The sequence below is a fragment of the Watersipora subatra genome, chromosome 8, assembly GCF_963576615.1.
Source record: "Watersipora subatra chromosome 8, tzWatSuba1.1, whole genome shotgun sequence".
In the NCBI taxonomy this organism is placed as follows: domain Eukaryota; kingdom Metazoa; phylum Bryozoa; class Gymnolaemata; order Cheilostomatida; family Watersiporidae; genus Watersipora; species Watersipora subatra.
Window position 1 is genome coordinate 43,373,136 of NC_088715.1, and position 12,570 is coordinate 43,385,705.

At 37.4% G+C, this 12,570-nt stretch overlaps 1 protein-coding gene across 1 annotated transcript; it reads left to right on the forward strand.

The window, feature by feature from the left end:
- The first annotated feature begins 461 nt into the window (after positions 1-461).
- On the forward strand, positions 462-6,183 carry LOC137402602 (fucolectin-1-like). Its single transcript, XM_068089107.1, has 3 exons — positions 462-666; positions 5,067-5,258; positions 5,945-6,183. Exons 1-3 carry the CDS (start codon positions 462-464, stop codon positions 6,181-6,183), a joined length of 636 nt encoding a protein of 211 aa, XP_067945208.1.
- Positions 6,184-12,570: the final 6,387 nt, after the last annotated feature.

The window sequence follows — 12,570 nt, forward strand, 5'->3', positions numbered from 1 at the left end:
ACATGTTTTTATATATTTGCATTATTTTATAATTTAATGTTCTAAGTTATATAGTGTTTTATTATATTAAATATACTTTGTTTTATTGCAACATAACGAATTAGACATTTTAACCAATTATATATCCTTAAGTAAGTCGGAAAGACCTCTTAACAATGCACCTCACCAAATCTCAACTAATAACAAATTTGTGTTAAAGTTTAAGATATATCAATTTGTATGTGTTATAAAGTATTTTATAGTAAACACATTGTTTTACGTTGTTAAATAATAACACATTGTGGTGTATCATATTGCAGAATAATATCATGCATAATATTATATTGCCTTATAATGTTTTAGTATGTCATATTACGGTCTGTATTGCAGGATATTTAGTCTTTATGTGTTGCTGCATCACCCTGATTAGTGCAGCATGTGAAGTAAGATACCAAAAGACAGCCATCTTGAAAAATACTACCATGGAAAAAAGACCAGCGATTGGACGATCACAAATAGAATGTGCTACAGAATGCCATTCTGCATCTCATTGCCAAGGTTTTGTACATAAAAGTTCCATTGGTTGTCATTTTATTCGTGCATCAGAGACAGGATTTTTGGCAGAAGCATCAGGCATCGACTCAACTGAAGCATATGTCATTTATCTTAACAACAGTGTAGCGAGAGGTAAGAACATGTGGCTGTTTAGATAACATACACTCTTTCATTTCTTTTAAATCAGTTCCATTGGCCATATTTGCTTTATATATACATAGGAAGAAACTACATGAAAGTTTTTAAAGTAAAAATACTATTAATTTTATATAAAGTAAAAACAAAAGCAAAAAAGCAAAGAAAAATGCACCATAAAACATTTTAGTACATTCTTATTTGATGTGATTTATGCCGTTGATCAAGCAAAATATAAATATTTGCTTGGCAAATTTATCAAAACCTAATTAATTTTTATTTTTGAATGAATGATACCAAAATTGGCTGATACTCTTTTGATGTTCGTGCACAAGTTGAATTTGGTAAAGTGTTTTGCATGTAAAGTGAGAAATTTTTGTCAATAGCAGTAAGAATTTTTCACCTAGCCATGTTATTGGTTGAACCTTATTGACTAGTTCATCAATGAAACCACCTGGCATAAAAGGAGCCTACATACATAGGAAAGCAAAATTTGCAATAAAGTATTTTGAAAAAAGGTAATAAAAGCTAGTGAACATTTTTATGATTTTTAATGATATTTGACCAGTTAGTTGTTACACAGACACCCGTGAAAGCGCATCGTTAGACTTGCCTAGCAGTTTTTGCATGAGTTACATCAAAATAGTAAGATTATTGAAGTTTCATATTGTAAGCTCATTTGCTTATTCATAGATGCGCATGCAACGCTATTTTGATACCTTTATTGGGCTCTTTGAGTTGTCTCCCCTTACTCACATTTGTAATCGTGACTGCACAGGCTACTGTAGCAGTTAGAGCTGAGGGTACGCACTTTCATTGTGTTGATTGCTTTAAAAATGGCAGCAGATAGAACTCAGTACTAATAACCCTAAGGAATATGAAGCAACGTCATATTTTCATAATTATTTGAATAATTAATTTGTTGACGCTTGGCAAATCACTTATGCATCTAGCGATTACTGGTAAAATTCTCTCACGAGGCTGCTAAGTTCTCTAGTATTGATTAGAATTTCAGTTTAATAGTTTGAGAGGCTGTTGTAATGTGAAATTAACGTAATAGGAATACAGTTAAGGTTGTCAAGCAAAATGTTTAGCAAGGCGGTAAGGCAGTTTGACTTGATAAAAATAACTACTTCAAGATTGCTATTACCTAGTTAAGAATTAAAAAAAAACTGTGAGTAGTTAGAAAACATATTATTTACAAACGATAGTGACTAACACTTATTGTTGTGACAGCAAAAAACGTTTTGTTTTATCAATTTATGTTTGTAAATACAAAGCGCATTTTTTGTATTAAAATAAAAATTAAAATAAACCCTTATTTAGTTCTTTCATTAAATTTTTCAGTCATCTTTGCTCAATTTTTTTTTATTGGTAACTTATGTATATTTCTCAAAGTTTATTGTCTGACTTCCGCCTGTTCTTTCATTATATTTTTAGACAGCTTTACTCAATTTTTTTATTGTCAACTTATACATATTTTTCAATGCTTTGCAATGTCTGAGTTCCGTCAGGCTTTCGGTATGTTCAGCTATAGCTACTAGAATCTTGAAATTAAAACTCTGAGATTTGAAAAAATCTGAACTCGAGGATAATGCATTCAGAAGTTTTTCATCCACAAGCTTTACTACTGAACAATTTTACTCTCACCGGCTGCCAATTTACTGCCAGTTAATTTGTTTTCAATTCATTTATAGAACTTTTTTATACATTACCTTTGGTCCAAATTCACTATTAGTTAAGAATTCAACCTTGTTGAGTTCAAAATACTCAATGGTTTTTTAACTTCCTCATTAACTACTGATATGTTTCAATTCTCCAGTATCAGATCTCCACGACATGATGATTTCCTTTTTTACTCACCAAATTGTATACTACCATCAATTGTATTGCTAATTTATGTAATCTTTCGTCAACACAAACAAAATGTCTAAGAAGTAAAATTTATCCCAAAATTTATAGTTTTAGCAATTCATTGTATAAATCTTCGGTTTTCCATTCATGACACAACTTGGCAAAACCTTTTCATTCTTTACCTATTTGTGGCCAATTTGTGACTTTTCTTTATGAAGATGATCGAGGACTACCAAATGAAAACATTTATTTATGATACTCATAGCTTTTCCTAATGAATACTGAGGGTAATGAAGAGCCTTACAATAGTTATACTACATGAAGCAACACAAATAACTAAAAACTTTTTTTCTCGAAAATAATTCAGTAATCAAATTCATGTTCACAAGAAAATTATTTACAACTCTGTTGAATTTTTTAGAAGGTCACAAATGAATTTGATAGTTTTAGAATATCTCATGGTCATCAAACTCTATTATCGGGTTTAAAATACAGTGCACCCTCGAGATGCGATTACCCTGATATACGATTTTTTCACCTTACGAAGTCAAACATTGTGATATCTTCACCTCGCTATACGAATTTTATTTCACCATACGAATTTGATAAAAGTTTCGCCCGAGTTAAAATTTGGCCGTCGGTGTGCTCATAACACACGTCGAAATAAAAAAGACACCGAAATATGGTTTCCCGAAAACATTCTTAGAACGTTTAGAAGAGACACGATGATCGACTTCTCTCATATCCGCGTGGAAAATTTCGTGTAAAATGCACAAGCGAGAGCAAATATTCATTTGTAGCGTTATTATACCTTTTACTATAAACTTTCAAGTCAGCATACGTATATAACTACAAGTATCTACGTTTAATTCGTTATCTATGGAATCTGAGACCGATACAAACGTTACAAAACGAAGGAAAATTGATTTCTATGTCAACAAAGTTGAATGTCGTAAATAAGAAGAAGGGACCCGTATTATCAACATTGTCAAGGAATATGATCGCAACCAATCAGCATTTGCAATTATTATTAAAACAAGAACTCCATTAAAGCAAGCACAAGAAAGAGCTTCCGACTGAAGATTTGAATGAGCTAGGTCATGCACGCGATCAGCATTCAAAAGGAGCAACCATTTAGTAAAGGCGAGGATGTAGAAGATACAGGAAACCCGCATTCGCAGAAATATTTTATGTGTTTAATTTACTGATGTGGACTGGTACATTAAAACAATGCATGTATAATATATATTATTTATCTCTTGTGTGGCATGTTTTTCATATTTTATTTGTTTCCTTTTGATTTTATGTTTTATTCTCTTGTTTAACCATGTCTTTGCATATGGGCTTGTTATCTTCTACGTGAATACAATTCATCGTATGTATGTATGTAACGCATATAACTAGCGGCTCAGGATAGTTGACGCATCCACATTACTTTCTGAAACTTGCTAAAGCCCTGTCCCCCCATAGGGTATAAATACGTACAAACTTTGTACGTATGGTTACATTGATTATTGTGCACATTTCATACAAGACAAACTACTGTACCACATTCTCTGGATCCTTTTACAAGCGCTAGCTAGCAATTTTCTCGTTGAAAAGGTAGAAGAATTGGACAGGAATGGACAACTTCTTTTAGCCTGCTAAAAAATTCCAATTCATTACGTTTTAAATTTATTTTCAAGTGTGCAGCACCATAATTAGCATTGTTACGCTTTTGCCTCATCTCTTTTACTCGCTACATGTACCAGCTAAAGCCACGTTACTCCAAAGGTATGTACGTCCTGTATAGAAAATAAAATTTCATTTTTCTTTTCGGTAGCCATTAAATGGTCAAGTGTGTGAGGTGCCGCTTTCTATAACTGCATCGCTCGGCCTTATTGATTTAGGTTGAAAAAGGTTCCAAACAGATAGGCTAAAGTTTATAGTGAAAGTGAAGATAAGAACTGCTGAAGGATAAAATTTCGTGATAAAAAGTTGATACATACTAAAACTTAGTTTTAAGTTTAGGTTTAGCAAGCTAAACTTACTTGAAGTGAATTCAAAGTTTATGTTATGCGTACCTTTTGAAGGCAAGAACTCCTTACCGTACGAACTGCATTTGGTACACACATTATAATTTTGCGTTTTATTGCAGATCATAACCATTAAAATACATTAAATACAATACAGTTACTGTAGGTAACTATAATTACTAAAGTTAACATACTATTTTGTTGCTAATTGTCAATATGTACACATTTTTGTAAAAAAAATTGACGATTTTGACCAGGGGGTGTTTGCATTGTTTAATTACAATGGTCTCTATACCCCGATATACGAATTTTTCACCATACGATGCCAACCCTGGAACGAATTAACATCGTATCTCGAGGGTGCACTGTACTCTGTTATAAGTTTTGAATACTTTATTGATCAAAGTCCTGGGTAAACAAACATACCTATTCATTCAAATTCAGTGCAGTTTTCTTAGCAATCAGCATGGCTTTATGTAGTCATGTAAACAAAACTTAATTTATTGTGTGATAGGCTCATTTTTTCAGGAAAACCAGCAAAAATGATCAGTACATATCTCAGTGATATGGGAGCTGAAGATGGTGTAGACGGAGTATACATTCCACCAGAAGATGATGAGCAGGCGTCAATGCTTTATACAAATGACGAAACAAATCCCTGGTGGAGAGTAGACCTGCTGGATAAATATTGCATTTGGGGTGTCAACATTCTAAATAGAAGTAAGCTTGCAGGCTGAACTAGAATGAGTTTTAATGGAACCTGAATTTGAAAAACCATACTCAGAGCCCGTGCCTGATTGAACAGTGTTATAAATATTTAAGATTTTTATTTGTGTTCATAGCGTTCTACAAATAAAATGTAAAGTAGTAGGTGACACAGTTTTCCACAAGACTCCTAAAATAGTATTGAAGAAAGATTAGGCTTTGAATTTGTTAAAGCGCAAATCTATGACACATTTGGGCGCTTTTTGTAGTAGAAAACTTGTGGTTTAAAATATTTTACCTCGGATCCCTGCACCATTTACACTTAGCCAATAGCTAATGGTATTTTGGATATTTTATTTTATATTAACTGTTGATTATTCAATAATAATTGATCGGTATCAGATAAACTTATACAGATTTTGCATTTACAGTAGCAACGTACTTAACCTGTTAAATATTTTATCACATTGCCAGCAGCATTTTCATAGACTTTGAATACAATTACTGCACTACTTTAACACCAAAAATTTATGAAACTAATGATACCAATGCTTCATATTGCAAAGGCACAACTAAACCTTAAGTAAACATGACGATTTTATAAAAATATGCCCTCATTTACTTTTGTTGAGTTTATAGGCAGCTCAATAATCAAACTACCTTAGGCGCTTCCCACATCATGTTTTTCTGTCTAATTTTAGGCTGGAAGAAGTACGAACGTTCAGCTAATGCCATTGTCACGGTTGCTGATAACGCCACAGATGTATTTTACATCTCAGAAAAAGCAGCAAACTTTTGCGGCGGACACAATGGGCAACTAGATCGATATTACACCGTGATTAAATGCGTGTCACCAATTAATGGTCAGCTCGTTCAGATTCAGTTCATGACTACCGGTGTTATGAACTTGTATGAGATTGACGTTTATGCTGCTTTGTAAAGAGCTCCACAATGACATCACTAACAAGTATGGTTATCGATGCCTTCAACTAAATGCAGTACTTGCCAAAGAGTCAAAAACTGATTGCATTAAACTAGTTTAATCAAAGAAGTGTTGTGCTACTTAACATTTATCTGTTGTAAGATGCCAGGACAGTAAACTCTTTCAAAGATATATAATAAAAATTGTGAAATGAGTCAGTAGTTTTCGAATGATTTGCCAACTGACCCCGTATATGGTTTCACTAATTGTAAAGTCTGCAGAAGATTATTTTATACTAATTTTTAAATATGCTTGGTTTAATTTGTTGTAAGTCTGTTGTGACAATAACATGCTATTAAAAAAGTGGTATTGCATTTTATTAAACACATTGATGTATTTGTATAATGTGATGAAATAAACCAGCAATTGAAATGCTGAATTACATATTTTTGTCAGTATGCATAAAGCTGCGCTATCACCAGATGTTTAAAAGCAAGGCGGAAGCTTTATAAAAAGCCGGATGCTTTAAAAGCACTCTCTCTATCACTCTATCAACAGCATGGGTATATATGTATATTAAATAAACCTTGCCAAATACAATAGATATGATGAAAAATAAAAAAGAGAAAGAGAGTAATGAAGAGACGGAGAGAGAGTGATGAAGAGATGGAGAAAAATGGAGAGGGAGTTATGAAGAGGTGAAGAGAGAGACGGAAAAAGAGATTGAGAGAAAAACAAAGGAAGGAGAGAGAGAATGATGAAGAGTGATATGGGAAGAAAAAAGAAGAGAGTTGTTGAGAGAGGTTGAGAGAGGTTGAGAGAGATAGAGAGAGAGAAAGAAGGGAAAAGGGATGGAAAGAGAGAGATTCATAGAGAGAAACATAGAGAAGCCTGACCTTAAAAAATCTTTGATTAAACTGTAGACTTTATTCTTTTATATGTATTTATGTTTAGCTATTATCAATCTTTTGACTCATAGATAGTCATTGACATCGTACACAGAGTTAAGTCCAAGAAGCCATTTTCATGCTACTTGACTATGTCATTCGCAGCTATCAACTCTATTAATCAGGCTTTTCCAAGAGATAATGATGACAAAAACTAAAACTGTGGAAGTTGTATGCACTCAACTAACAAAATATATATTTACCTGAAATTTAATATATGTGACTGACCATCTGTAAGGTAGTCTATTAAATAATAACCAGGTTTATGTTATGCATATATACACACCATGAGATTAGCTCTCTACATCTATGATGTACTTGCTACCACGCGAAATAGATAATTTCATAAACATTTCAATAAACATGGTTTGTTATATTTTTCTACCCATTGAACAATTGTTTGTTTTAATTGCAGTGTTAGTCTGTAAAATTAGTAAAGGTATTGTATATTGTTGTGTATTTCGTCGATTACCTATATATTCATGTTTTGTATGTATATTTTAGCTGGATTAGTTTCAATTATATAAATACAGCAAACCCTCAAGCTACAGTAATGATTCCTTCCAGGGCTGGCATCATATGGTAAAAAACCCGTATGTATGGGTTTAGAGACTATCTTATTTATACAATACAGTCATCTCTTGGAAAAAATTGTCAAAATTTTATAAAAATATTCTAAATTTTGAAAATTACTAACAAAATAGTATCCTAAATTTAGTAACTTTAGTATCCTACAGTAACTGTATTGTAGTTAGTGTATTCAGTGGATATGATGTGCAATAAATTCCTTAAAAGCGGTAAGGAGTTTTGCTTACAGTAAGTTTAGCTTACTAGACACACACTTCAAACTAACTTTCAGTATGTATTTTTATGTATGTATGTATGTAACTATTTTACAGAATTTCAATTTTTTATCACAAAAACTGGGTCACTTATCAGTTTCTGTCTTTGCTTCCACCATAGAATTTAGCATATCTGGTTAGAAAGATTTCAACCAAATTTGACCAGAAAATTCGAGCTATGCAGCGCTTGAGTGCGGCCTCTCCACACTAGATCATTTTATGTCCATATGAAAGAAAAATGAAACTTCATTCACTACACAGTACATACACACTTTTGGAGTAACCTGCCTTGAGATGGTACAGGTAGCTAGTAGAGCAGAGAAGAAACAAAAAACGGATAAATGTTACTGATGTTACTTTACACTTGAAAATAAGTTTAGTATGTAATGGAATGGAGTTTCTTTAGCAGGCTAAAAGAAGTTGTCTAATCCTCTCGAAAGGATTGCAACTCCAATTTTTATACTGTATTAATAAAAAATTTAAGCAATTTTCGATCCTTCAAAGCAAAAATGGCCAGAAAGACACAAATTTCCTTCTGGCACATTGGGTGCTAAAAAGAAACAAGCTAACCTGGTGCAGTGTACAATATATCTTACTTTATCACTTATTGACGATGGTGCTTGCTGGTGCACTGTAAATGATGGTGAAATGCAGATGATTGATTAATAAGTAACAATTATAAAAATGACCTTGAGAAGGCTGTTATTTGTCTTGTATGAAATGTGTGGAACAGTCAACTAAATCATACATACAGGTGTTTGTACGTATGTATACCCTAAATAGCAGGGCTTTAACAAGTTCTAGGAAGTATTGCGGAGCCATCAACAATCTTTGGTAGTTAGTTATATATAAGAATATATGTTTTTTACTACATAAATACAAATCATCGTATGAAAGTATACAATGATTTGTGTATACATCGTGAAAAGAAGGCCCATCTGCAAAAACAGGATTAGTCAAAAAAAAACATAAAATGGTAATAAACAAAAAATGATTAAACATGAAATAAAACAACGCATAAAATGAACAAAATATGATAAAAATGACACTTCAAATGGTAAATAATGATATACATTATACATGCATGGTGCAGTATTGTTTTTATGTACCAGTCTACATCAGTGAATTAAACACCTTGGACTTGGGGTTGCAATAGTTCGCATTTGAATGGATTTAACTTCAATCCAGCTTTGTGGAGTCTCTAGAAGACCTCCTCCAGTAGTTGCAGATGCGTGTTGAAATCCGGTGTAATAACTATCTCCTCGAAGTATAACCACAGCGTCCTCCAGCAGAGGTCATGTAACACTCGTTCCATGATCTTTTGGAAGATGGCTGTGGCGGAAGTCAGTTCCAAGGGTAGCACCTTCCACTTCCACAACCCGGATTGTGTCGAAAATGCCAATTTCTCCTCTGCCTCTGTATCCAGGGGCACTTGCCAGTACCTGTTCACCAGATCTAACGTGCTGAAGTAGCGACTGCCAGACAACCTGTCCAGGCTGTCGTTGATCCTAGGTAGGGGACAAACGTCTTGCTTGGTGAAAGCGTTCAGACGCCGGTAATCTATGCAGAAATGCCACTTCCCGTCCTCTTTTTGGACCAACACCACGGGGGAGCTCCAAGCTTCTCCAGCTGGCTCATGGAGTCCCCTCTTGAGCAGGTCTTTGACCTGCCTTTTGGCCTCCACTTCCTTTTCTGGCCCCAGCCTGTATGGGAGGGAGGGGCGAGATTGCCGAAATGGCCAAGTGCCCTCCTTGAGTGGAATAGAATGAGTGGAGGCCAACCTCACCGTCTGACTTGTCTCTTCACAGTTTGGTCTGGCTGCCTGAAACAACTCCTCAAGGTGAGCTGGCACTTCAATGGTTCAAGTCGGACTGGCTTCTTACGATAAGGGGTCATCCTCCTTGACCTGTGGGGTGTCCACCCTCGTGTAGGTGCCAATAGTGGCTTCAGACCAGGTCCATAGCCGTTCCGTCGTATTCATGCATTGGGTGATGACCGGTCTATTGGGTCTTGGTTGATTTAGGCTGCTTGTTACTGGGGGTCTGTTGAGGAAGCCTTTAGTACGCCCCATGAGGCAGTAATTCTGCGTAGTGATGCGACAATGTATCGCCATCTCTGTCTAGGCTATTACCACCATCCCCCTAATCACCTGCACTTTACTCTGTAATATTTATCCTTGCCGGTCCGTGCAGACTGGCTGCCTGCCATCCACTCGGAGCACTAGTTGTTCAAACTTGAGAGAACACTGATGGGCCACAAAGAATGTAATTTCCAATATGGCATTTTCACGTCCTTAAAACAAGTTGGCAATCTAGTTATCCCATAAAAGGGGATAATAAAAGGGTATAAAAGTGTTCCATTAGCCAGCAAGCCATGGATGTCGCTGTCCTCGAGCCGGTTTCGTATGGCTCCAGGTAGTCGATTAAAGACCTGTTTATTTAGCAGGTTCATAGTGCACCCAAAGTCTAGGAGAAGCTGTATGTGCCGCTCCTCCACTCTATCTGGATGGAAATAGGTAGTGCAGTGGGGTCGGCTGAGGAATTTTGCCATAGTAGTGTCCTCCAATGCACTTTACGTGGGGCTTGGGGTACTCTCTTTTCGCAACGGGGTGGAGTTAGTCTTTTGGGCCACCTAACGTCCGGGGTAGACCTGTGGCTTTTGAGGTTGCCATTCCTGAAGTCGGGAAGGTGCCGGTCCTGCCTCTTTCAAGGCAGGCTGTTGACTGTCCTGTCAGGGGGGGTGGTCCTCGGTGTCTTGGGTGGAGGGCATTTGGTAGTCACCTTTCTTTGTTTTTGGTTACGTCCTTGCCCCTTACACAGAGGGGCATAGACGGTATCTAGGATCAGAAAAGCGTCGGGGCTGGCTTTACTCAAAGACTGATAGTAATTTTGTGTCTCCACAGGCCCTTCCCGTGCATGAAATTCTCTCGGTCTAGCCTTTGCTGATTGGGACCATCTGTCAACATTCACTGAATCTCATGTGGTTCTGGTACAACTCTGGGGTTGTTTGACTTTGGCACAGTTAGTAGGCAGAGCTACTCCTGTGGCCTTTCCACGTTTTCCAAAACCGATTTCGAGTAGCGGGGGCAGTTCCTCCGAAAGTGCCTTAGTTGGCCACAACTCTAGCAAAAGGTAGCTGGCTGGCTTCTTCTTTCGGGCGGTGTAGAGACTTGCTCCTGGAGTCGTTCTACCTTGTCCGTAAAAGATTGGACTATCCAGGCTAGTCGTCCAATGACGTCGCCTTTGGCTGAGTTCACCTGGTCAGAGGATCCTCCCTCCAGGGTCCGACCGAAGATCCAGCGGGTTTGCGTTTGCTCCCTTGAATATGGAGGTAGTCATTCCCGGCCCGTACAGCGTCGGCTAGTGTTGGCGTGTGTACGGCTAACAGATGTCGCTGCAGGGCAAGGACTCTTAGCAAGCTTCAGAATGTCTCAATGGCCATGTTATTCCAGTGACGGTTCGGCAGGTTTTCGTTCGCAATGCATAACAGCCTTTCTACCTCTATGGCATGTTCCTGGAGTGGCGTTTTCTCCTTTTGTCTAAGGGCGTTGAACTAGTTTAGGGCCTGTCTAGCGGAAAGCCCAAATCTTGCCCGAAAGGCATTGAGTATGGCCTCTGGATGCTCAGCTTTTCCACAGTCCTTGGTCTGTTTGACCAAGGCTTCTGTTCATGAGTTGGCGTTGGCCACCTTTAGGAAGTGGGCAATAAAATAATTCACGTCTCTCTTTCCTGTGTACTCGTGAGTCTAGAAGCATGGTGCCGGTTCCTGGGCCTTTGGCATCAGTAGCACCCATTTTAGTGCTTTGGCTAGTCGGTTGGGCCCCAGTTCGGCGCTTTGTGCGCTACTACTGGCAATGTTTGGAGCTTTCAGTAGGTTGCTGCTTTTTTCCTTGAGCAGGTGATCTACTGAGTTTGAGGCCGTAGGTTTACTCTGCTCTTTAATGGATTTTTTCCTGTTGCCAGGAAGTTCTTCTAGTAGGAGCAGTGATGCCTTTCTCAGGCAAGTCCTGTCGGAGCCTTCAATAGGTTTCTGCTTCTAGAGCAGTGCATCTAGTGAGTCCGTTGCTGCAAGGTTTGACACAGCCCTCTCAATAGGAGCAGTGCTGCCATTTTTAGGCAAGCCCTTTCCTGTGTTGTCTGGGTTTCTTCCTACTGCCACCAGGCAGAAGAAGGTTAATACATAAATCTAGTCATCCAGAACGAGTCTCATGGTAAAGTTCTTTGGAATCGTCTTAATCTCACCACTGCCACCAGTGTAAAGGTTTCGTGCCACCCTTACTTGCTCCACTAGTATAATACCCAATACATGAGTTTATACATACATTTTCTGCTTCCTTTACAAATAGTACAATAATAGTCAAGCACATGCCATGAACAGGCCCAGAACAGTTCCGCTCTCTAGCACAAACATTCAGGCCTATATAGTTGGTAGCCCCGACTTGATTAGACTGAACTCAGCTCGGCTTGGCTTGGCTTGGCTCTACTCAGCTTGGCTTGGCTTAGCTTTGTTCTACTCAGCTCGGGTTGGCTTGGCTCTGACCAGCTTAACTCTCACCTCGTTATTTTGCCTGACTGATCACAGCCTGGCTTGGCTTAGCTCAGCTCAGCCCCAGGCTC